This window comes from Candoia aspera, chromosome 8 (assembly GCF_035149785.1).
Source record: "Candoia aspera isolate rCanAsp1 chromosome 8, rCanAsp1.hap2, whole genome shotgun sequence".
NCBI lineage: Eukaryota > Metazoa > Chordata > Lepidosauria > Squamata > Boidae > Candoia > Candoia aspera.
Window position 1 is genome coordinate 56,113,348 of NC_086160.1, and position 27,669 is coordinate 56,141,016.

Genomic DNA, 27,669 nt, shown 5'->3' on the forward strand with positions numbered 1-27,669 from the left:
GAAGAATCAGTAAACAGTCCCATTAGTTCACAAGCTGCCTTATTCATAACTTTCTCATTAAAATAGGGCTAGAAAAATCCAGATTACTACTAGATGGTAGCAATTAGAGTTCTTGCAGCCCAAGCTCTAATTAAATACACTATTGATTTAACAGTATTGATTCTTACTAAAATACATTTGATATTTTACTCTTCTGCAAATATATACCTAAAAACCATTATGAATGCTAAGAAATATCTGTGTCTTTCTCTCTGTGTGTGTAGTGAAATGTGAAGCACATGTCTTGAAAGTAGATATTTTGGCTTTTTCCTATTTCAAATAAATGCAGTAAGGATTAATGCACACAATTAAATTAAAAAGTATATATGAGCACTTGAAATAGTTGCAGGTAGTTAGCCAGCTTCTACACAGAGTGCTTTCACAATGGTTAGGATCTCATACCCTGCCAGACAAACCATAGTGGCCTGGTTTGCATATAATTGAAACTCGAACTGTTTATAGATTATGATGGATGGGTTTGTAGATTATGTTTTAGCATTATGATGTGCGATCCCAGTTCTTATCAGGACAAGTCTCTGGAATTGCATAGTAACAAATGTAAGTAGACCAGGGTGTGAATTGCTATTGGAAGGGTTTTTTTTCCCCTCTGATTGGTTAAGGAATAAAATTGTAACAGAGTATGTAGAGAGTTTGAATGGGAGAAAGTATGAGACAAACAAGAATAGGAATACACAGTAATAATCTGATTTTAAAAATCTTGTCTTACCATATCACATATAGCGGTGCTTAAAAGTTTGTGAACTGACACTCACACCTGATTATCATCCCACCGATTGAAACACCGGATTCTAATTTCCCCTTCAAATGAACTGAAATCCTAGAGGTTCACATTACTTTTGCCACACACAAATATGTAGCTTTGGGTCATTTTCCTCAATAAATAAATGAACAAGTTTTTGAATCATTTGTTTAACTGGGTTCTCTTTATCTAGGTTTAGGACTTGTGCAGAGAACAGATCATATTTTAGCAGAAATACTGAAAATTCAAAAAGGGTTAAAAACCTTTAAGCACCACTGTATTTTTATTTTCTTAGTAAGATCTGGAAACATTTCAAGGTCCATGATCATAACAATGTTTAGCTAATATATAAGACAAATAGCATATATGTAAAAGGTTTTATATATATATATATATATATATATATATATATATATATATATATAAAAAACAAGATATACCTTCAGTTCATGCCATTATTTTTAAAATTCACAGTGTCTGTAGTCGTATGGCTTTTTCCAACAATATTTGCAACAGTTGGAACAAGGCTTTTTTACCATGTTTAAATGAATGTTTTTCAATGCATTCATTCCTTAGGATTAAAATATAATATCCTACAAACAGATGATAATACAAACAACTGGAAGGATTATATAAATTTAGTGCTTGTCTTAGACTCTTCGTGTACTATAGAGTTAGAAAATCGGTACAGACACTGATACACCAAATGCCAAACTAAATCTAAACCCGTACTTTTGTAGAATCAGCTCTTTTTGAAGTTATTTTGCAGTTTCTGCTTGGCCTCCTTTCAGCTGACTGTGAACTGCATAGGAATATTTTTACACTTTGGCATTGCTCCGATTTGTTTCAATGGGACTCCCAGTAGTTCAATTAATTTGATATTTATTCTTCAAAATAAACCAGAACCCATTCAAGCATGATCCTTAGTACAAATTGCTCAATTGTATCTTAGATTATCCGATTTATTTAGGATGTTGATACCATTAGAGTACCCAGAGGATCAAGACTGAAACAGAGTGCTATGTTTTTTGTTACAAAGAAAGGAGAAGTTCTGTTAGAAATGTCCATATTTGTTTATCTCTACAATGAAAAAAAAACCTCCACCTATTGGAATTTTCCATTTTAAGCAATTTCTAATGTTAAAAGCACCTCCCCCCACACACACACTCCAAAGTCTGCACTTTAGGCCAATTAATAATTTACTTCTACTAATTTCTACCTGTTTTTGTTATACACAAATAGATTGACCTGTTTTATTTTCTGAATAACAGTAAGAGTCATTGAGAACAAAAAGGACTTTCTTTTTATTCTGGGTATAAAATACCACTGTTAGCAATAAAATTTGATCCTTTTTGGATTGATGCATCTTCTCAATCCCACTTGAAATGAAATAGAATCTGGCCCATTTTTCCTTTCAGCCCTGCAACAGTGGAAGAGTCTGTACCTATCCTTAACTCAGAGCAGCCTTATCTTTTAGAGCTCTTTAACGGGGTTGTTGGCTTAAAATAGCCATTTTAATTGCAACAAGGGCTCTGAAAAATCAGAAGCACTTAAATACTGTATTAAATTACTTCAGAATAAGCTCCTTAAAATTGTTAATAATCTAAGTCTTCCACTCTATTTTTATAATGCATACCTTCTCTTTACAGTTTATATTTTGTCTTTTAAGTTACACATCATTCCAAAGAAGATCTTACATAAATACATACAATCTCGCAATATTAATACCAAAGTCTTTCCCCCTTTCTCCCGGGGCTCTACTAGAAGTCAGCTAAGCTGGTACTTTACCAGATGAGATGGTAGTTTAAATCAATCCATTTTAGATTTAAGCTTCAGCCAGCATCTCCAACTGCAGAGTTCTGGAAATTTATCCAAAATAGCTTACCAACTTCTGGTCTCATAGGATAAAATTTCATTGTACCATATTATTAGCCACTTGCACAATTCAGGTACTTCTGGAAGGCAGATCTGTGTTAATCATTTTATATATTATTTTATATAAAGTATGTCAAAAGGGAAGGAGGTGATTCTTTTTCTTCATAATAAACAAAAGATGGGGCAAGATAGAAGTAGCCAATTCACAGACTGCTTACTAAATTGCATGAAGTCCAATAAGACTGACAAAAAGCAGAATTAAAGCAATATTTACTTCTGGCTTTCTTTGGTGTTTCTCCTGCAAGCATTCTATTAATCACAAAACTGCAAAGCTTAAAAGGAAGCTTATAGACCAGACAAATAAAGGCTATGTGTCTGTGTCTGTGTCTGCCTCTGAATCAGTGAAAGCAATAGAAAGATCAATTATCTATGCAGTATTTGCCACCTTATCATACAAAGGGTCACTGGAAAAGTCTTATTGCTGAAGTTTGTGACCCAGCAATGAAATATATGAGACTGATTCTAAACAGTGTTTGCAAACTATCCCTGCAGGATTGATGCTAGAGGCCATTTATAAATAATTCCCTGGGCTCTACTGACATATTATACTTTGCTAGTTCTTAATACATTGGGTGTAGCATCAGATTTAGTGAGTTCTGGGTTTTCCTTTATTTTTTAAATGATTTGGAAATTGCCTAGGAGGATATCATTTATATTTACATTCTATTAATTCAGGATGTGCACAGAACCTTTGCTTTTAAAATACCTACAAGGTTTGGGGCAATGAAATATTCATGTATTGATTTAAACATCTGGTTTTAAAGAGAATACTGAGATTTTATTTAATTTACTGCCTTCATCTGGTCCTCCAAAACTTTTGTTCCTAGAGTATCTAAGTTTGCTTCACCATCACCAACTCTGTCCTGTTACTTGCTCTTGGACAACATGTCTGAGCTATTGCAAAGCATGTAAAAACAGTAATATGCATGCTTCATTGGAAGTAAGCCCTGCTAAATAAAGTGGGATTCAAAACACACTCCTGAAATGAAAATATGTCCCACTAAGATTTATAAAGCTTAATCCCTGGGAAGTGTATACAGAATTGCATCCATCTCTCCATCAGGGCTAACAGGTGTCACTTAAATAGGTGGCAGGAGGCATTTTCAGCAGAACTACAATGCTGAGATGGCTGTAAAGAAGTAATGTTCTGTTGAAAGGTCAGCAAAAAGTGCATTCAGTTCTTGAAATCTTTACAAGCTTGGATCTAGAAATGTCTTGTATGACCAAAAAGGTACTTCCATGTGCAAGAAATCTCCAGTGAATTGTCTCAATTTCCCCCTCCACTTCAGTTCCTTCTACCTGAGTCTATATTTAGAAACCCAGGAATGTTCAATGGACAATACAGAGGTCTTCTTGCCCATTCCTGTTCAATTCATAACTTTGCAAAAGCCAAACTGTGAATTTTATACTCGACATAGTTTCTAGAACAGGGTTTCTCAACCAGGGTTCCGTGGAACCCTAGGGTTCCGTGAGAGGTCACTAGGGGTTCCCTGGGAAATCACAGTTTATCTTTAAAAATATTTCAAATTCAGGCAATTTCACATTAAAGAGGTGAGTTTCATTCTTTATTTTTACTTTAAGAACACTGTAAATGCATACATACAGACCTACACATGAAACTAATACAATAATTTTGTAACTTATGGCCTATATTTGAGCCTGAATGTGCAGGGGTTCCCCAAGGCCTGAAACATATTTCAAGGGTTCCTCAAGGGTCAAAAGGTTGAGAAACGCTGTTCTAGAGGATTAGTTATGTTAGGCTTTTGCAGCAAAGACCAACAAGAAGACTTGTGGCACCTAAAGGACCAACCAAATTATTATGTCATGAGACTCTCTGTTGTTATAGATGACATAGTGGATTACTTCAGTCTAATTAAATGTGTCATAAATCTGTGCAAGGCATTACAGGAGGTCTTGTCCAGTCCAGTGTGCCAAAAGTTTAAAATGAAAGAAAATTCAAGCATTCTATCAAAAATTCTTCACATCCTTCAGTTCCAGATTTTGGAAGCTCTTGGGTTATTGCATTTTTGAAGGCACAAGAATTCATGGGTGATGGTGTCACAACAAAAGTCTTCTGGCTCTGAGAATTGATTCCATAAGCATTCTGACATTTATGTGTATGTCATCTTCCCAAGATAATTAGCCGGCACATATCCTTTTTGTCCTTTTGCTTCAGCTAACCACCATTCTTTATTGCCACTCAGATCCGAAAAACGAAGGATCTGAACTCGCTGATACTCATGAAGACTGAGTTCCTGCTTACTCCTTGCTTGAAATGCATGAACTGCATAGAAAGTCTGAGAGGTAGGAAACATAAACAACAACAACAAAGAATGTTCAATCCTACTTACTCTTTCAATGAAAAAGTAAAAAAAAAAAAAAAACCCAGCCAAATCAGCTCAACTAGTCAACATCAGACTAAGCTTGTTCCTTTAACATTCTGGTGTCAGACTTGAAATAATGAGTTTGAGTGAGAATACTCATATTAGGCCCAAATCCTTAAATTTAAACTCTACACATTTTTCCCAATGAGGTAAGTAGGATGCCATGAAACAGTGGTATATTAAAGTTACCTCCTGGGTCTTTGCACATCTTTCTTGTCTGAGATCAGTCTATACAAAAAGGGTTGGCAAGGCTAGGAGATGCTGTTGCTCATTTATTTGGAAAAGAAAAATAAATAGGCAGCTACAATTAGGAGGAGATGACCAGCAACTAACTCACTTCTGATTTCACCCCCTCCCTTTTTTATTTTTAATAGAACCAGTCAGAAAATCATGCTTACATGTTGCTCATCTGTTTCATAAAAGCTCTCCAATTCTGTGCCATTAATAGATGCTTTTTCACACAGGCTATTATAGGAAGAGCCACTGCCACTTCTTTTGTGTCCTGTGGGTTTTGTACTGTTGTCATCCAGTTGTCGTGAAGAGACAAAGAGGCTGATGTTATCAAAGTCACCCTCACAGAAATTGGTTTCCCCAGCAGTTTTTTGGGCCTTGGCTGGATTATAAGGCTTCAGGAAGGAAGAGTAAACGTATCCTTTAAGAACTAGACGTAAGGGGGAAAAAAAGCCCACAAACATAAAAAAAGATGGCTTAAGGGGTTGTTTGTTTGCTTGTATGTTTTGCTTTATCATAAGAATCTTAAATTATTCCAAGTTAAAACACACACACACACACACACAGAGTTTTGCAATCTGAAAACCCAGAGAAAGCAGGAGGTATCATGAAAATACTATAAAGTAATTTCAAATTATAGAATCTAATAAATAGCATCATACTATAAATTGTGCTTTGTTTTGTATTGGCAAGTCCTTACCCCATATCAGTATTTGGTTAAACTAGGCTTAGTACCTGTGATGCAAACCCTGATGTGTTCACTGGACTAACTAGAATATTGCTTCTAAGTTCCACAGGGCACTGCCATAGAGTTGCAAAGAAGGCAGTCACTGAAGATGGGTAAGGATCAGCCATAAATGCTGGGTCAGTTCATATTGACTGCCTTCTGGTTAAGTCAGGGGACTTCACAAAGAATCTCAAGCCAGTGGCTGCTGGGGAATCTGGAAGTAGAAGTCCATGAATCTTAAAGTTGCAGAGGTTGAGAAACTCTGCCCTAGAGAGTTGAAAAGCGTAAACATCCCTTGAAAATACTTTAAAAGCCTTGGATCAAGCTCAGGTGTACACTGAACTGGACTCAGAAGGGTTGGGAGACGGGTTAAGCTGATTTTAATGTCTTATTTTGTTTTAACATATTTAAATATTTGTTGGCTGCTTCGTTTCATTGGATAGATGGGCAGCCATATTAAATAAATAAATAAATAAATAAATACGGTGCAAATGTCAAAAACCCAGAGCCATTTAGGAAAGGCAATATTGAAATCAAAATAATAAAACAGGAGGTGAAGGAGTGATTAAATGGAAGTATCCATTGACCCAAACTCTAAAAACAAGAAGGTAATGTTAAAGGCCGACCCTCCGCGATAAGGGACACCTACTGTTGAGAGCACTATATAAAGTACTTACTTCCGGTATCAACAAGCCACCTGCTTGTACAGCCAAAAGGGTCCTTTTGGTCTATGAGAGCCACCATTTCTCCCTCATAAAGATCAATGTCCATCTCCTGCGTGGCATTGCATTTACGCTTGGCTTCGTACAGCAAGTCCAAGTTATACGTAGAAAGTAGCATTGACCTGTGGATTTCTTTCTGACGGGGAAATTCAGGCTGGAAACAAAAAGCTGTTTGAAACAACTACTGTGCCATGGAATACCATGCTTATGGTTAACTTGATCTTTTCTACATAATGTGATTTCAGTCCTGGCCTGGTTTAAACTAAACCAAGGCTTGCCTAACTATTTGTGAACTAAACCACAATTAGCCAAAGCCAAAATCAAGTAAATCACATTATGGTTTAGTCCAATGTATGAACCCAGTCTTATCATACATATACTTGTGTGTGCCCATGCTTTTTGAAGCGGTAAGATTTGTCTTCCACAAGACATCACATTAAATTTGTCTGCTTCTCCCATCTGAATGCATTCATCCTCTCAATTAATAGAAACCATTTGAACTTATCCTTTCAAATGATGGGAATGTATAGTGGCTGACATCACATCCTTCAGAAATTAGCTATCTATAGATAATACTATTTTACCTATGGAATGACAAATTGCAGATATACAGGAAGGATGAGCTTCTGCTTGCTAAGCATCTGATACTGTTTCAGTGACAGCAGAGCTGCAGGGAAACTGGGATTCATACATCACTGAAACTGTTATTTGTTTGCTTGTTAGAATTATATCCTGCCTTCAGTGCAGGTGCTCAGTCATGGTTTAGCATGTATGCACTTAGGCATAGGAGGTTTTTGGTTTTAGAGTATACCCAAAGGAGGAATCACTTTCTCTAGCTTGAATGTAAAGATGGTACATCCCTAGTTTGAAATAATTACTCAGTTTAATGGTGAGTTACATACCTGGAGAGGGACAGGTCTCTTTTTTTCAAAACTCAGCTTTCTTTCAATAAAAGTTACACAGTGGTTTTCCTTGATGCAATTCAAATTGTGCACCTCTTCAAGCACCTGATTCTGTATTTCAGTGATACTTGGAGAAGATTTCTGCAAATGGCAAAAGAGACTCAAGATTACCTAATTAGTCACCAGCTTCAAATATGAAGAAGCTTCTACTGAGATCTATATCTCTATCATCGATAAAACAGATACTCATTAACACAATCAATGCATTGTAATTACACGTGCTTACCATCCATTGTGTAAGCACATTTCCTTGTTTCCAAAATCCTATTGCCAAAGAGAAGAGCTGTGGTTGCTGTATCTCCAAGAAAGGAGTTGGGGAAAGAGCTGCTTGTTCAGCAGCATATATTAATTCATTTTAATACATACCTTGTGAAAAAACATTTTTTTAGGTTATCAACAATGCTGAATCAGAAAACACTGGATAGCACAAAACTCAGCTGAGCCAGTTTAAACGTCATATGCAAGGGCTATGCCACTTCCAGAGAATGCAATCCATTCCGCTCAGTTTATTGGAGCTAAATCTCCAAAGAGCTATGCACATAACTGCTCTCATAATTTATTAGCACTGGATTTAAATAGGATTCATACTCTGGTGTCCACCTTCCCCTACAACAGGAATGAATAACTCATGGGCTGCAGTTTACACACAACTGCCCAACTTCATTTGTGTCCTCTTTCCCAAATGTCATCAATTTGCCAGCAAACAAAACAAAACAAAACCTATACACATTTTAGGTTTTGTTTTGTTTTAAATATTAATGATGTAAATGGGGACAAGTATCTTCTGGGAGACAAGCCACTCCCCTAACCTTAAACTTCTTTGAACCCTGAAAATTAAATTTTGGTTGTTTGTGAAGTTTTGGAGAGATTTAATCAGTGGAAATGGGAATTATGGTGTCTTACTGAGGCTTCTCATTTCCCTACTACCCTTTAAAAAAATCTTAGAGGCAAAAATCACCTTCCTCTTTCTGGTGACATCGCTAACCTTCCAGTGATGCCTTTGGAAGTAGAAATTGCAGGCCCTACCCTAAGGAAAATAGTCCATCCCTATCCAAATTTCATCTGCAAGTAATGTAGGTAACTCTACCACTGAGCCCTGGGTCCACTCCTACAGTAGAATACCCTATGATGCTTCTCACACGGTGGGCAGGGAGATCAGGAAGCTATTATAACAAAATGTTATAGCCAATGTACTGAAGGATCTGTTGACTATCATGTACTAGATTTAATTTTTAGATCTCAGTATAATTTGAAGATAATTCAGATGTATGAGCATAACACCTCACTACTCTTCATTGAAGCATCCTGACAAAAGATGTCACATTAACTTTAATTAGAAGATTCCTAAAGTAGTATTTTTTTCAAGCTCACATTGAAGTTTGAAAAAATCTGGGCTTCTTTAGTGAATGGCAGAGACCTCACATGACCTCCAAAGCACTTCTTCCAAATCATTTTCAAAGTGTACACAGCCCTAATAATTTTCATAGGTTTTGTTGTTGTTTTTTCTGAGAACAAAATGATTATGAACTGGGGCACTCTCTCTTTTACCTATTGCAGAACACTAAGGTTCTTAATTAACCTTGATAATTATAATTTAATTTATCATCTTAATGATAAATTATAATTTAATTTAACTTAATTCACTATCCATCAAAAGAAGATTAAGAAAGACTATTAAAATAGAAAGGAGAAGGAGAAGGAAATTCTAACTTTAGAATTCAAACTTTCAGGATAGGCTTACTACTTCTTCAAAAATTTCTCCTATATTTTTTATTATTCAGTTGGATGAAGGAGTATTTGTTTTTACATTTTCTTTCAAAGGAAAAGAGAATCTTGGTGAAATTCTCATGGATGGAGTTGGATATTCTTGCATTTACTTAGTGTATCAATGTCCTGTATTTTACTAATGCAAGGATCTTATCAGTACTCTGCAGCCTCCCTGGCTTCCCACCCTTTAGTTTAATCCAAAGGTTAAACCTGTGGAGTTTTTTTCAGATTGGGAAGAACATGCAGCCAGGGATGCTTTAGAGTGATGGAAAACATATAATAGTAAACCACAGTTAACAACAATTCTCCCCCTCCCAACTCTAGCAATCATCTCAGCTCAAAAACATTGCCAGTTAAAATGTGAAAGACATTTTGAATTGTAAATAAGAAGCTTCCCTTCAAAGAGGAAAGAAAATTTTTGAGAAACCGAGACTAATTTCAGTACCTCTGGTTTAATTGCTAGTAATTGGGATTGACTGGTTGAAAAATATTGTAATGCTGATGACATCATGTTCTTCAGGAGAGTGATGAGACAACACAGGCAATTGGTCACAATTTTCTTTGCTGCTCCATTGAACCTCTGAAGCTCCTCCACCAGCTGAGCGTTGAGGGCCTCGTATTCTTTCCTGGCCAGGTCCATATCAGCCCCTGAGGCCTTTGGATACAAGCTATTATAATCCAGAAGTTTGTCATAACGCTTTTGGATGAGCTTCTGTGGGCCTAGGAAAAGGGCTTGCAGTGTAGTCAGTGGAGTCAGCACCATCTTGTCTACTTGATTCAGCTTCATGCATTGGAGGAAAGGAAGGCAAAAGATATATATCACAGCAAAGAAATCAGCATCATCCACATTCATTAAACAACATTAGCATTACTTGTTGCATCTCAGTTCTTATCTCCCATTTACTTGTACAATTTTGAGTATGTCTGTACACTCAAAATGCCTCCTAGTTGTGGGATACAGACAACAGTATGTTGGCATATAAGGTAGTCTCTAGCTTGCATAGAATAGCCTAAGCAGGTGAAGTTGAGCGTTGATTGTGTTTGTGGCATACTGGCCAAAATGTATCGAAACTTACAATTAGCGGGGAGAAATCCATGTGACATTGGGACAATTAAAGCTGGTAATCTACTTTATATCTTGCCTATCTTATTACAAAGCATTATGTGAAAGCTTGAATTGTTCCAAATCTTGCTGGCAGCAGAGGTCAATATCTATGCACTCATATCGTGAAAAGAATGTCATATGCAGGATTGTAATTTAAAATGTAAGAGAAATAAATGGCAGGGAGCATGAATAGGAAGGAGGGAGGGAGGGAGGGAGGGAAAGAGGGAGGGAAGGAAATGTTCTGTGTACTCAGGAAACTAAGAGAAAGGACAAGTTACAATGGATCTGAATGAAGATAATCTGATCATATAGAACTGATGAAGACATCTAGGAATGTGAAGGTGTAGTTTTAATTATGAATGAAAGTTTGAAAACATAAATCATGAAATTATGACTTAATGTCATCTAGATTATTGTGAGTGTATATGAAAGTGATGACTGGGGAAGGCAATGGCAAACCACCCTGCTATAGTCTGCCAAGAAAATGTTGCAAAAAGCAGCATCCTCGCAAAGGGTCAGACATGACTCATTGCTTGCACAGGGGATCTTTCACCTCACACATATTCCCATAGCACACATCAGCGTACCACCTTGCTGGGCTCCAGCCTCATTCTACCTCAGTGCTTGTGGGAAGAGCCAGCTCTCCAAGGCCTTCCAGAAGGCCACGAGGGTTTCAGCCACAGGTTTCCAAACTGTCTAGGTTCACAGCACCCTTCATATCTTGGAATTTTTTTTCATGGCACCCCTAGGCCAAAACCATGGACTATCTTGAGCTAGTAGTTCGCAATACCATGGTGTCTCTGCAAGTTCATTGTGGTGCCCAGGGTATTGAGGAACACAGTGTGGGAACTGCAGTTTGAAGCATTTGTTTATTTATAAATACACAATGGAAATGAAATGGATAAAAAAATAATGAGGGATATGATTGCATCATGATGAAAGACTAGAGAATTAGCCAAGGATCCAAGGGTGTTAATACTTCTGATTGTGACATAGACCAGTTCTGGTAGACTCAAAAGTGGCTCTTGGGAAAAGTGGACATGGAAGAAAGGGATAGAAATGAAACAAGTGGGAATAAAAATAAAATGTCTGCAAGAAGAGAAAGTGCAAAACTTGCATGAAAAAATATTAGAAGATATGAATGGAAAGTGGAAATAAAGAAAAAGCATGGAAGCTACTTGGAACAGAGTGAAAAGAATTATATTATTGAGTGCCATAGAACTATGCAAAGTTATGCTATTTGGAAGCCCATAAAAGGTTGCTTGGTGGAATGATGAAATGAAAGAGGCTGTGGATGGGAAAATACATATAAGAGAATGACTTCTGCAAATACTGTATAATATCCTTGGAGAGCTGCAAAAATGTAGAGAAAAAGGATGACGAATCTTGTTAAGATTCAAAGACGCAGTGAAAATGCAAAATGGTTTTGATGGAATTTTTTTTAAAAACCCTAACCTGCAAGTGGGTCTCATCTTGTTTCATGTCAGAAGTGTAGGAAATAGAAAGGGGGAAAGCATTAATTAAAATTTAAAAAGTTAAAAACATTTAATAAAAATATAACATTTATATAACTCTAGCCCAATGTTGGGACACATTGATGGCAGAGGTGTTTCTGATCAATAAGCCCCCCTGTGTGCGTGTCGGTCCCAAAGGGCACTGTAAAAGATGGGTAGTTGTTTGAATATTGCCACATTTGCAGCAAATATCCTTGCCCTCAGGGAGAAACCCCCATTTTTCCATATAATCTTTAGCTCTGGCCAAATCAGTACACAATCTGTTTAAACATCTCCATCCACCCATGCAAGTGGGTGAAAAGAGCTAAATGAGAAGCCTCCAGCAGAGTATTGGAAAATAAGAATCAAAGTTATTAAATATTTTGGGTTGAATGCTGGATGGATTGCTGGAGAAAGCATTTAAAAAATGTTTATGGGAAAGATAATGATATATTGAAGAGACACATTGAAATGAATTCTATAAATACTAGAGTCCAAGAGAAAAATGTTGAAAAAAATCATAAATATTATGACAAGGTTGAAAAATGGCTGTGCTGCAGGTGTAGATGGCGCTATTGGAGAATTGTTAAATATGGATGTGGTTTGCTTATGGAGCAGCTGTATGATTTCTTTAACATGTAGATGCACTTCTGCCTGATGACTTGGAAAATGCCATCATTGTTTCCTTACACAAGGGGAAATACAGTAAGAGCTAATGCAAAAACTCTTGGGAAGCACGCCTGCAAAGGTGTTTGGCAGGCTTCTGATGAAAGGGTATGACAGACAACAATGAACAAAATTTGGGAACTGCAGTGTGGCATTATGGCAGGAAGGGAGAATGCGGACAGAGTTGTGCTCTTCAACAAATCACTGAGAAATGTATAAACATGATGAAGTTTAATGTGTGTTTGTTGTTTTAAAGAAAAGGTGTAAAAAGTGAATAAGCTTGATTTATGAAGCTGAAGGTTGCTGAATGTAATCTGTGTATCTTGGTAGAATGTTTACTAAAAATGGATGAGAAAAGGGATGGAGAGATTTTGAGACAAACAAATGCTGCTAGAAAGATAGTATGTAGTCTGTTGTGAGGAATGAATGTTTGTTGAAAGAAATTAAAATGGCTGTGTATGGGTATATCAGGAAAAACATAAAAGTAAGTTGGATACTTACTTTTAAGTAAGTATCCAACTTACTTTTAAGGGACGCGGTGGCGCTGCGGGTTAAACCGCTGAGCTGCTGAGCTTGCCGATCAGAAGGTCGGCGGTTCGAATCCACGTGACGTTGCTAGTCCCAGCTCCTGCCAACCTAGCAGTTCGAAAACATGCAAATGTGAGTAGATTAATAGGTACTGCTTCGGTGGGCAGGTAATGGCGTTCCGTGTAGTCATGCCGGCCACATGACCACGGAAGTGTCTACGGACAAACGCTGGCTCTTTGGCTTTGAAACGGAGATGAGCACCGCCCCCTAGAGTCGGACACGACTGGACTTCATGTCAAGGGAAATCTTTACCTTTACTAAGTTGGATACAGTGGAAATTGATTACTTAAGAATGTAGTAAAACAAGGGGAAATGGAGTCAAGAATGAATGTGTGCTGAGTGAATGTGGATTGAATACAAAATTGAGTGACCAGTACAAAAGAAGTACAGGTAGTCCTCATTGAACGACCACTTGTTCAGCAACTGTTTGAAGATACAATGGCACTGAATAAGGTACAATCGATCCTCGTAGTTGTGGCCGTCACAGTATCCCCATGATCACGATGCAGGTGCTTGGCAACTGGCTCACAATTACGACATTACAGTGTCCCACAGTCATGTGATTGCCATTTGTGACCTTCCCTGCTGGCTTCTGACAAGCAAAACCAGTGGGGAAGCTGGCAGGAGGTTGCAAATGGGGATCACATGACTGTGGGACTCTGTGCCCATGCAGGATTCACCTGACAATGGCAACTGGGCCTGCTGTAACTGCCATTGTAAGTCAGTGCAGTCACGTAACGTTGCACTTTACGACTGTGTTGCTTAGTGATGGAGTTGCCAGTCCCAATTACCATCATTAAGCAAGGACTACCTGTACGTTTAGGAAAAATAACTCAGGATCAAACTGTAAAACAAATATTTGAAGGAAGAGCAAACGGAATAAGAAGAAGGGGAAGACCAAGAAAGCAATGGTTGGAATTGCTGAGGTCCTCAAAAAGAGAGAAGTTTGAAGAACAAAAGGCCATGGATGAAAGGGTGTATGAATGTGATGGAAACAAGAATGGTTTGAAAGGCTAGGGAGAAATATGATGGGTGATTTTGTGGCTGGCTGTTTCCATTTAGTATCTCATCTTGTGCCTTTAATTTATTTTACTGCTATTTTTTATTCCTTTTCTGCATATTGCAGAATGTTGCTTACTGCAAAAGTGGGTATCATGATGCATATGTCTGAATATTTCACCTCTTATTAGGGCAAGGAGGTATTTCACTTGAGTCTTTGTTGAAGTTGGTTCACAAAGTAATACAGCCTTTTCACTGTTAAGACTAAAACAGCTGTAGGCTTTGCTTTTCCTATTCCAGCAGCCACAACCTGCCCTTGCAATCACCGGTTCAGCTTTTACATGTGACAGCCGAAGCTGCGAGACATTACAAAGGGGCTCATCAAGACCAACTGCCTTGCTTCTTCATCTCGGTGGAAATGAATCATGTCATGTCTGCAGCACAAAGCAGCTCACCAGAGTGAATGAAAGCTACCTCATACGTACATGCCTATATAAGAAATGAAGAATACTACATATACCTGAAAGGAGACTACATTTTTCTTTCAAATGATTTGCTTTTAGATTTATATCTTAGATGTGCTGGTAATAAATGCCTATTATTATTATTAATATTCTTTAATCTTCCATTTTGGGGAATCTCTCTAAATTTCAGGGTTATCTTTGGGGAATCAATTTAGGTAATGAATAATAAGTGAAGCCCTAATTCAGTCCAGGCACTACTCATGCCATACCTCATTTGTATTAAGTAAGAATTTCACATGAATGTAAGAAGAACAATCTTCCAGTATTCTCTAGACATGTATCATAAGTAGATTTAAGCTGGGAAGCCTAGGGTTGAAATTTCTGTTCAGGTGTAAAACTTACCGGTGGGTGAGTCATATTTTCCATTGTAATTTACTTTTCAGAGTTCATGGGAGAATGAAGATGGGAAAAGATATACTAGAGTTTTGTCCCAGTCTTCCTTCTAAAGAGCACAGGCTTGATGGTTTACATGGCTTTACCTTTATCCTCACAAAAGCCATGTGTTGTGGGCTGTATGCCCTGAGTCACCAACTAAAGTTTTGTGTCTGAGCAAGATTTAAAAAACCACTGTCTCCCTAATCTACACCCAACATTTACATTCCATTCTCTCTCAACCCACATCTTTTGAATCTTTCTTTGGGGTGGAAGGCTGCATTTTGGGTGTACTTTAAATCAGAATCTGTGGTAACCAGGTTAAAAAGCCTTTCTGTTAGATTTGTTGCGTAACAATAGACCTTTTTCACACAATCTATTCCCAATCATTTTAAATCCATATATTCCAAGAACTTACAAATAGTTCGCTGGGATTCCCAACATTAATCAATGTGTTTGAAGATCTGTTTACCCCATCTTCATTCTCAGATAGTAGATCCTGAAAATCAGTTATGCTCTGTGCTCCCAGAAATACAGAATCCTGAAAAAAGTGAAACCAGTAAAAGAATGTTAAATATACTCACAAACCACCACCCTTGTGCATACTCATTCAATAACATTTGCACTAAGAAGTGCATATTTATTTATGAAACAAGCTGCTTGGTAACCATTATGGTAATCATAAAGTAAGCCACAAGTTGCTTAACAATTGTTTGCAGCAACTGAACAAACCAGAATCGATTACACAATATATAGCCAAAACAATTTTAAAAAATGGCTTCCCAAATTTTGCAAACACATTGTAGTCTTAAAGTATGTATTTGTCAGGAGACTCATTAAGTGAAGTTTAAATCTTCATATAATTATGTGGTCTGAGAATTCATCTTGAAACACTCTGACATTTTTAATGTGGATTAAGAGGACAGCTTCAGAACTTTCCTCCCATCTGTGGAATTCAGTTCAGGCTTTGGATCAGGTTTGAACTGTCAAGCAAACAATGTTGATTTGCAGCTTGTGAACAATTAACACCAAGGTTGCAATATTGCTACATAACACTTACTTCTAAATGCTGAAGAGACAATGAAATATTCTTCACGCATAGTTTGACCGTCTTTTCTAAGCTTTTGAATAACTTCTCCTCTTTATTAAAAATTTCATCTTTCACCTGAAAGAACCACAAGAACATTATAGTTAGGATAAGAAAATTACTGCCAATAGTAATGTTAGTAATGTTAAAATAAAATGCCTCAGTGTTTCTTCCCAGTGGGAGAGCTGAGGCATGTTCACATAACACTAAATAACAGTGGAGGGGAATGTCAAAAGGCACCCTGTCTTCACTGCCATTCTTGTCATACTTTTAATTTCAGTCCTCTCCATCATTATCTGAAAATGAAAACTGGTATGTTTCCTATACATACATTCTAAACTTCCTGATAATATTACATTACAAATCCTTAAGAGCTAGCTTTTTCCTCAAGTGTGGAAGCCAGGAATGGGTTAAGCCCAGAGCTGAATGTCTGTGTCATGCTCCCTAATCAAATGTTCCAAGAACATCTGATTGGACTCGCATGCATGAATGGAGTTCACACATCTTGGGACTCGTGAGTTAGCAGAATTGGGAGGGGGAACATGCCAGGAGTGTGAAAACATCTTGTTTGTACTATCGCTGGTATCCAAGGTCAAACTGCTGAGCTGTTGAAGATATCTGCATGGAGCTGAACTGACTGGCACAAAGGGGGGGGGGGGCTACATGCCTGAGAAGGGGAAGGGGCTTGAATTCATCGGGCTGTTTAACTTGGAGAAAACGCGGGAACTTTCATTCGCAACTTTTTCACTGTTTTTTACGTATGAATTGAATTTGATGGCAGATTGAGTAATACAGTCATTACAGTCTCTCCTAGATTGGTGTTTCATCAGTAGCCACTTTCGTCTGTGTGTGTGTGTGTTTAATGTGTTTTATTTATTGCATCATTATAGTATGGAAGTTTTTATTGTGTTAGCTGCCCAGAGCCATTTATGTGAGATGGGTGGGTGGCTAAATAAATAAATAAAAAGATTATCATAAAAAATAAGGGATGGATTTCTATGATTGCTTTCCATTTCCTTCATGGTAGGTGAGGCCTTGAGCGGAGCACATGAAGAAACCAGACATAGTGTCTGTAAAAAAGGATATATCAATTTAATTTAATAATCCATTTAATTTAATAAGCCTGTGTCTGTGGAGTCTTTCTGTGAAATAATAATTTTGTGCTTTGGGTGAGCAAATATTGAATTGGTACTTGGGACATGGATTTGATTTTTGCCTTATATTCACTGTCTTGACCAAACTACTTGTTGTTACGCCTCAGTAGCTTGCTTTTCGTGAAATAGCCACTGGAACAGAAAAGTATGGGTTCAAAATAATGGGGTTGTATTTTAGAGCTCAGATCTGTTTTGGACAAATTCCTTTTTTTTTAAGTTTCATCATCAATTTGTGTCCTAGGAATTTAAGATTTTGTGATTCACAGAGCAACTATTTTGCAAAACAGTAAAGCTCCTCTATTGGCAGCCATTTTGTAGAATGCACTATATAGTCTCAAATTTTAACTGTGCACATTGGATCTTGAGGCCCACTCTTTGAGACTAGACAACCCATGACCCATTGGCTCATCGTTTCAGAAATATTTCCTCACCTAAACAGAGAATCAGAATGACCATGGGCGGATTGCTCTTGGTTTAGTTTGAAAATTAAAGAAGAAAACATCAGTTTATTACAGAAGAAAGATGCATAGCAAGAGAAGAATAGATGCTTTTTGTTTAACAAAGGACACTTGTGATGACATTTATGGTTGATCTGGCATTCTTTAAGAATGCTTTAATATTTTCTCTTCTTTTTCCCCAGCTTAAAGCAACATACAACTGACCATGCTGGAATACCAGTTTCTCTAGATAAATCAGCACATTCTCCATGATTTGTCCTTGCTCTTTATGAATAGTAGAGCAAAGCATGACTATACTGGGAACTGGGTCCACTAAAGAGGCACATCTTCCCCTTCTCATAAAGTAAGCATAATTCTTGGAATCGTGACAATGTCATTTTTGAACATACCAATGTTTATCTTTGCTACAATGAGATTCTTGTGGAGTTCTTCCATGATCATCCGTGTTCCACTGCAAAGCCTTGGAATATCGATGTTCCTCATTAACATGATGGGAGATCCTATCTTCAATTCCAGTTTATGTGGTGGCAGTCCAGAGAGTTCAAGTCAATCAAGGAATTCTGTTGTAAAATGAGTGGCATTAACTCTTTCACTGACAGCATTGAAGGAACAGTATTCTTTCATGATTCCAGGGAAGTGTCTAATGCATGTGGAATTGATTTTTCTCATCATTTCATTGAGGGGAACCAAGATTGAGTTCTCTCAGAACAGTTCTGCAAGATTTTCGAATGTCAAGTACATGAAATCAACACATTCTTCTATAGTTCTCGCTGGCAGAACCATATCTTAAGCTAATCCCATTTTATCATTTTCATTTTTCTGAATCTTGTCTTCTCCAACATCCAATAAGAACTCAGAATACCTTCCTTCTCCCTCACTCAATCGCATTTCTCTTCAACTGAGACTTGATGAAGCTTCTCCATAAGGATGATTTTTTGATGCATGAATTCTCCACATCAGCATCATTTCATCTTTTCAGAACTGGTAGAAACTGATGGAAATCATCACAGCAAATGGTTAAAATTCTCCCAAAGGCCTCATTCTTGCCGCATGTCACGAAGAATCTGGTCTATGGCTTTAAAGCCCTCCTCATAATCATGGGATTCTCATCCCAGGCAAAAGCCTTGCATGCCAAAGCAAATTTGCAGTATTGAAGTTTTTATTGATGTTGCAAAGAGAATTTTCATTCACTTTGAGGGTATCTTGAATGGAATTGAATGCGCTCTCCTACCACCAGGCATCAATGTTGCTGCACAATAGCGAAGGCAGACTTTGGCCATCGCACCAACATCAGCAGAAATATTACACCATGCAAGTTGTGCATTTTCCTTTGCTCTTTCTCTGTTGAGGTATTCTCGTGTTGAGGAACTCTTGCAGTAATTATTGTTTGCCACATATTCTCAAGTTGATCTTCCCTTTCCTCCTCCGTCTCTTCTTGTGTCCCTATTCTGTGACTTTTGTTGTCATTTTGGAAATGTGCAGCCCTTTCGTCCTCCATTTGTCATATCTTTTACTATTTGTTCTTTGTCTCTGATCTGGAAATGTGCATTTCTCTGCTGCTTCCTCTCTTCCTCTCTTCTCCTTCTGTGCCTCTTGTCATTTTGGAGATGTGCATCCCTCTCCTTCTCTGTCTCTCCTTCTGTCATGTTATTTGTCCTGTTTGATCCCGGAGTCTGTTGACCATGACATTGTCCCTCTCTTTCCATGTGGCATAATTAGGCTGATGGTTAATTTTATGTTTTTTTTTAATTAATTTTTTAATTTTTATTTTATTTTATTTCTGCCACAATGCTGTACGGTGGCATCATCACCTCAGAACTGTTCACAGTTCCTGCTGGTTTACTTTGCCAATTTTCAGTCCCTGAGGTATACGGTACCATTGTCACCTCAGAAAAGCTCACGCTTCCTGCTGGCTTCTCCATTGACTTGTGGGAAGCTGGCATTGGAAAAGACGATCCTGTGACTGCAGCTGACTGCGGCGATGCTGAAGCAGCCACAACGTTTCAAAATTTCAATCCCACAGGAGTAATGGGTTTTGGCTTTTGGATGCACTCTTTAAGTTAGCCCATTGGAAGTATGTTGATTCAAAAAATTGTTGCCCTATGATGCACCGTTTTGCCCAATTGAAGGTTACAGACAAACAGGAGAGTTTTAGTAATATATAGATAGAGAGTTCACCACCATTATGTGTACATTATATGGCTTAAAGCTCCCAAGCTATTGAATGACAGGATATGAAAGGCAGATCCTTTTCCATGATAGTACTAAGTTATTAGAATGCCCTGTTTTTAAAATGTTTTATATGACACTATTGCATTTATTCTGATTCTTTTTCATTGCTGTCTTATCTTAATGTTTATTAATTTATATAATACTTCTGAATTGATTTACTTTTTGCCTTTCCTTGAGGTCTACCTTGAATACTTTATAGAGAATGCTGGAATAAAAATCTGAAACATGCAGAGATAGGATAAACATAAGGAAAGAGGCATCAGCTGAGAATTGGGGCCATGCAGTCATGCAAAGTATGAATTTCTCTGATGAGATACAAGACTCTGCATAAAATAAAGGCAGGAAGTGGAATGCAAGTAATGACAAATTACAGAATACAGTGAAGACTATTCATAGTTTCAGCAGATCAAACATGCACTCACAGCCTGTTTGGAAGCATGCTTGGAATACATGTACTACAAAATGCATCTGTTAACAGCTTTCACAGGAAGAACCAATCCTGAAAGGACTGAACTTACTTTGCTAAACAGAAGGGGATCAGCAATTGATTAGAGAAGTTAGGAGGTTTATTTTACCACATCCACATCAACTTTTATGCTTATGACTTTTTTGGTTTGCATAAAAAGCTGTACTAGTAATCCATCATTTTATATCACACATTTGTTTGTCCCTATGCTCATTCCCACACATCTGCAGCATTAATCCACATGCCAAGCTTGAGAGATTTCTGTTCCTTCAGTAGCTGACCCACACTTGTCCTGGTTTGTAAAAAGAGGTTGATAATTTTATTTGCTTCAGTTTATTTCTTTGTAGAGTGGAAGGTTACAGAAAGGAAAAAGAAAAAGATATAGTGCTTTTCTCTTGAATGCTGAAGATGTTGCTGCAGGTGTCAGCAATGGGAAATGTGAATCGAAGCAATAATTAGAAGGAAGAAGAATGCTGAGATGTTCACAGAAACCTATTTCCTCCCCAAAATGTTTCTGTACTATTTGAGTTTGAAAAATGTTTATAAAAAGAAACTTCAGCACAGAGAGGCCTTAGTGTTTGAATAAACTACTTTTCATCATTAAGAACAGTTCATCATAGCTAGCATCAGAATTCTTTGAGCACCGCTGTGGGGTTGTTAAGGCCTGAATTTTTAATGGCCTGCTGGTTGCCGGGGTAGGAGACGTTGCCGGGGTAGGAGACGTAGAGCATCTTTCTATCACCCTCATTCTGGAGACGGGGAGTGTTGTCAGCTTGCAAGGAATGTTTTAGACGGTTTCATTCTGCACAGCTGATAAGAACTGGCACCGACTCAAGTTCTATGAACTTTTATTGCCAGTTCAGATTTCTGAATTTCATTGCCAACAAGTAGGCCAGGCTGTATTAGAGAATTAGAATGGCTTCTGCGTGCTAAGAGCCTCAGTACTGATCTAGATGGAGAAACAGTTAGCTAGGCTTAAGGCAGCTGCCTATATTCCTAGGTATTGATCCAAATATGGAATAGTAAAGCTTTGGCACTATTCTAGCTACCGACTGCAATAACCTCCCCTGAAGCCTGGTTTTTATTTTTGCATTGCGTGTCAGGAGCCCCATCTAGAGCAGGAAGTGCCACAGAGACACAAACTACTCCTTTGTTTAGTGCTGGTTTCCATTAAAAAGCTAGTACGAAGCCACAGAAACCTGCAATTGCTTTTTGGTAGTCAAATGTGTTCTGAAGCCTCACTGTCATCCATAAACAGCACGTAAATACTTACCAAGTCAGTCGCAGGAACTAATGTAATCTATATTTCATGAGTACTTTACAGTACCTTGTACCAGTATAGGGTACACTTAAGCCCTGGCTTGGGGAAAGCTATTGGTTAGCACCACTTTGCTAATGAGACTGGTTTGGACCACAAAGCAAAGGGTTTAGCAATCATCTTGATCATAGTGCCTAATTTGTATGCAGCAACTGCAGAACTGTGACTCTGGCACATAAAAAACATTCTCATTAAAATAAAATAACATACTCCAGGGTTCTTAACACCTTGAGAAATGCATGGGCAGTTGATAAAACTTGTTATAGAATGGGCAAATAGTATGGAAGTAATAAGAAGAAAAGGGAAGGATACACCATGAATGAAAATGCTTCACACTCTGGCCATTAACCCCCTTAAAATCCCAGTAAAGCAATGGCTGGATTCACTTGTTGCACTAAAACGTAACGTAGTTGGCTTAGTTTTGGCTTAAGCATATTGTATGAAATCAGCCATTGTGGATTGTAAATTATTGTTGGGTGTGAATCCAGCAAATGTTGGCTTTGTCAACAAATCATGCCTAAACAAACCATAGTTTAGTGCAACATTTCTCAACCTTGGCAAATTTAAGATAGGCGGACTTCAACTCCCAGAATTCCCCAGCCAGCACTGGCTGGGGAATTCTGGGAGTTGAAGTCCACCTATCTTAAATTTGCCAAGGTTGAGAAACGCTGGTTTAGTGTGATGTGCAAACCTGATGAGTGAATACCTGAGGTTCTCCTCCAGTCAGAATCTTCAGGTGACCAGTCACTCTCTTGGACTTTTTACTAATTGAGTGAATATTTAACCTTGAAAATTTATCTTTCAAAGATTCATCTTCATCATTCTTCTTATACTTAAGCACTGTAATCAGACAAATCACATTAATAATAACAATGTGTACTGATAAGGTGCCAATCCAGTCCTATAGTATCTACTTTTCTTTAAAGCCACCAAAGATGAGAGAGAGGGGGAAAAAATGGAGGCTACTACTTACTATACTTATGGAAAGAAGAGATTATAAGTCCTTATGGCCATGTAAGCTTTCAAAAATCAGTTTCTCTAATTGTTCCTGTCATGTGCAGTAGCAGCCTTTATTCTATTTATTTATTGCAGAATGCATAATCCTGAATTCTATAATAATTTTCAAGCCTTTGCAAAGTAAAATCCTTCAGATTTTACTCGTGTCAGAGAGGAGCTCAAATATTACAAGAAAAAAAATGCATAACTTTATTATGTGCCTTAAACAAATGCAAGTATCTAAGCCTGGAGCTGTAGCATTTTTTTCTGTCTTCTTGTATTGGAGTAAGATGAATAGGATGGGAAGTAAATATGCCTTTTGGTTCTGGGATTTAATTACTCTTTGCCTATGATTAAGCATATGAAAATTCCTTGCCATTTATGAAGAACAATAGCCCAAGGGAATCCCCATACAGAGAGACAGGATACCCATGAATTCTAGATTCAAAGGATGTCTATCACTTTGAAGCTAGTAACTGTTGAAAACTGAATTATGAAGCAGATGGATATTACTTTGATCCTACAGAGAACATGCCCCAATATGTTTAAAGGATCCAGTCAAGTATCATGCCATTGCCTATATTTGGACATCACAATAAACTATTTTCTGATGATACGAACATGCTTAGCTTTTTTTCAGAGTTATGGGCCCTTACCATCTCTTCCTCAAGCATGGCCACTGGGAAAAGTTTTTGTAGAGCTACCAGATCTGAGCTGCGAAATTGCAGATGTGTTGCTGGATTGAAACAAAGAGACAGAGAAAACCCTAACTCTTTGCTGCCATCTAATAGTTGTCTAGATTTCTGCAGCCCAACTTTGTGATTAGATAAGGCTCCACACATGGCATCCAAACCCAGCACACACTTATCTGAAACAATCTAATTTCACAGCATAGATTATTCACATATAAAGTGATTGCTTAAGACAATGCTGGATTTAGAAATCATATTAAAGCAAAATGTGATTAATTTTATTTTGACTTACCATACCATATGAACCCAACCATGTGATATATGATTGAACCCAGTGTGTGAAACCAGCCAATTGTAGTTTATTTAATAGTTAAGCAGACTTGGGCTTTTGCACAACACTTGGAAAGGGTCTCTGAATCCGAGTCTTATGTCTCAGTTTTGGGCCTAATAAGCGGATGTTGATGCATTCGCTTTTCTTTCAGGAATGCTTTGTTCAAGCCAAATGATAAATCTTGAATTTTAAAACTTCATGTTAAGCATGTTAATTATTGTAGCCTGAACTTGATTTAAGTTTCTGTCATATGAACTGAATGTCCCTTTTCTTTCATAGTTAGAATTACCTCTGCAATGTATTTGGCATACTTTCACTACATAGAACTGTCGTTTGGAAATCAGGCAGATATTAAACTGAAAGAATCACTTTCCTAAAATTAAAGGACTCATAAAATATGAATCCCACAGAAACAGGTCCACTGTCTTTAATTCCACTGCATTGCCCATATTCGTTGTAAATAAGTCCATGGCTTAATTTGTAAATAAATAATGCGAACAGGGCTTTACATGAACCCAGACTAATGTGGGATGAGCAACCATCTCAGGAAAGTCATGCCAGTTGAATGTCTAAGCTTTAGCCACAAGAAAAGTCCTAGTAGATTCAGCCAAAGATTTATTTGGTCTAATATTCTGTATTACATAGTGGCCAACCAAGTGCATCTGGAAAGCTCACAAGCATGGAAAGGAGGAGGAGGGTGTTCTTTCACAGTCATCCTTCAACTACTTATATTTAAAACAAAGCTGCTTGCTGCTGCTTGCCCTGTATGCAAGCTCCAAACTTCATTCCATTCAGGAAAAGATCCATATAGTCCAGCATCTTATTTTCTACAATGGACATTTTGTTGTTCTGGAAAGTTCATACAAGCAGGCCTTTATAGAGGTCCCATATTGTTGACTTTCTCTTACCTATATCCTTTCTCCTTTTAAGTTCATTTATATTCATATTCATAGCTTTCATAGCAACCGAGGCATCCTGTAGTGCTTTGTGGTCAGGGTGAGACCTGGGAGTTGCATTCAAGAGCTCACATAGTAACAAAGGATACTTCATTACACGTTGTATTGGTTTGATCATCAGAGATCCCATATCTAGTAGATTTGGTTTTCCCCTGAAATTTAAATTAAGCCATGTTAAGTACAAAAGAGAGTTCTTGCAAAATGGGGAAGAGGAAGAATGTATTTCCTTGTAATAAGTAACTTTCACCACAACCCCACACTAAAAGCAATTCTTACTGTAACAAGCTTAGGAGTAGTGGGGAAATATTGGCATGAATGTTTATTATAATTGTAGATTATAATTCTAGTTCTTCAAATGCATTAGAATCTTTGTTGATTAATATACCAAATGGTTAATATCCCCCATTGTTTTATGTCATGAACACAAAAGTCTAATTCCAACTCACCTACTTTTCAAGGACTGTGCTGTCATAGCACACTAAAACACAACTAAGCACCACAGTTTAGCTCAGCAAGGTGTAGTTTAGCATGATTTGCAAGTCCACCACATTTGCTTAATTTAGTAAATGATAGTTAAGTTAGATGTAGATAAGCAGGTTGTATAAATACAGATGCAAACTGGCAAGAGATATTTCACCATTTATAAAAACATTCAGTTTTTGAAGGGTTCAACTGGCTCACAAAAGGCTATTCCTGGGCTAATTTTGATCTTAGACTGGAGATAGCATTTGGGGTGAATTATGCAGAGCTCAGAAAAGCTACACTTCAGTGAGCACTGAGTACCTTTTGCCAATCAAGGCCTTTCACCAGTTATACTAGCACAAAACCTTACAGGATCAGATTGGAAATAAAACTGCATCTTCAATTAATCTAATGTAACTAGTATGACCAGATTTTGACTTTTTTTCTCCTCCTGGCAAAGTAGAATTAGCATTAGTTGCTGCAGAAACTGCAGAGTTTCTTCCATGACATGGGAATCTTGCTTCTTTCTACACATCAGGATGTCATTAAGATACAAGAAGAAGCCAGATTACCAGTTTTGCAGTCTGAGTTCCTTCATATATGTTGCAACTCTCAGAATTAACATACAGGTGGAATTCTGTAAAGGTGCCTGTAAAGGCATTTGTCCACACTTTCAATAAATGCAATTGGATAAACTAAGCATTTTTTTCTCCTGGGAGTTTGATTACTGAACTCTATCCAGCAACCCAAGTATAGGTTAGAGTAGATTAGATTAGTTTAATAGATAGATAAACGGTTGATGAACTTTTTGCTTTTCCCTGTTGACTCAGTGGCACTTTTTTAAAAAAGTTGGAATTATTATTTTTCCCAGGTAGGTGGCAGAATCTAGCTCATCTTGGCTGATTTCAAAAACTAAGCACGATCGTTTCCTGAATATCAGGGCTGCAGGCCAGACTAGGAAATAACAACAAAATCCCAGATATTAGGGGCAATCCACTTCCATATGTTCCCAGAAAAACTACATGAACTACATGTCTATGAAGTCATCAGGATTCAAGCTCATCTTGGAGACTTTACGTTTTTTTCCTGTTTTACAAAGGGACCAAAGCCACAGAATAAGGTAATTCATCTCTGCCCTGAACAAAGTTGCTTGAGCACAGAATTACTTAAGCAACTAGATTTGACAGCTTGGGGGAGCTCCTACTTCATAGCACAGAGAACTCTGTTTCTCTGTTTAAACTAAAATGCAAAAGCTTTACTTAGAAGAATTCTCATTTCCTTGTAGCTGTGTATGTGTGTGCATGCCTCAATGACTCTCAAAATTATTCACAGGATGTCATAGAGCTATTATTCTGCTAATCACCAACATACTGTCTTTGCTATGAGTTAAGGGCTCTGGGTAGAGTTTAGAGATTATTGTGGAGCTGAAACATCTAGTAGACAGATGTGCAGGAATTCATGTGCCAAAATGCTCATTAGGATTCCCCAAAAGAACAGGGCCTGTTATTGTGTCTGGATGCTTGGAGGTTACATGAATTCCCTGCATCTTGTCCAAACAGCCCCATCCATAATTCCATCCCATCCATAAACTGGATTTTGAAAGGCTAATGAATTATTGACCAATTTATAATCTGTGCAACTCACAGGTTTTGGCATACCAAAAGCTGTGACAATGATAAGGGGACATTAATTTGCAGAAATTCAACAAGTATAATTTAATGTACATCTGCTACTGGTACACATAGGCAAGCTTTCTTTTTGTCTTTTGTCTTTGATACATAAAAAAACCACATCTTGTTTCTATAAGCACAACCTTAACTACATCTGATTGGGACAAGAATTTTATTATGCCAGCTCAGGATCACAAAACCATGCAAGCTTTCAAGTTCTTAAGAACTCCTCATTGGCCAAAGAAGGGCAGGTCAGCTGTTGAAACTGTGTCTGCATTTTGTTATAGGACAGATTCACACATTATGCTAAGTGGCAAACAAGTTTCATTCATGACCAAGGGCACTGCTCCAGTAATGATTAGGTTGAACTGGGTAAGTGGAAATGTGTTTCCTGTTTTTTTAAATTATAAGGATGCTGTATTTAGAGTTCAAAACTATATGCACCCAGTCTTTCAACAGCCAAAGGAAGACTGGATTCACACAAGCTGTTAAGCCAGAATGTGCTTTATTTATTTATTTGGCTTTAGTATGTTGTGTGAACCCAACAAATTGCAGTTTATTTAACATACCTTG

General features: G+C 37.6%; 1 protein-coding gene across 1 annotated transcript in view; it reads right to left on the bottom strand.

The window, feature by feature from the left end:
* Positions 1-4,845: 4,845 nt before the first annotated feature.
* ARHGEF38 (Rho guanine nucleotide exchange factor 38) overlaps positions 4,846-27,669 on the bottom strand; it is a 52,250-nt gene continuing 29,426 nt past the window's right edge. Inside the window, exons 6-14 of the mRNA XM_063310389.1 lie at positions 24,917-25,116; positions 22,696-22,829; positions 16,335-16,439; positions 15,693-15,815; positions 9,973-10,308; positions 7,701-7,841; positions 6,754-6,952; positions 5,517-5,779; positions 4,846-5,031 (exon numbers count right to left, since the gene is read on the bottom strand). Of these exons, the coding sequence (XP_063166459.1) occupies positions 4,846-5,031; positions 5,517-5,779; positions 6,754-6,952; positions 7,701-7,841; positions 9,973-10,308; positions 15,693-15,815; positions 16,335-16,439; positions 22,696-22,829; positions 24,917-25,116 (1,687 nt within the window). The remainder of the gene's footprint in view (positions 5,032-5,516; positions 5,780-6,753; positions 6,953-7,700; positions 7,842-9,972; positions 10,309-15,692; positions 15,816-16,334; positions 16,440-22,695; positions 22,830-24,916; positions 25,117-27,669) is intronic.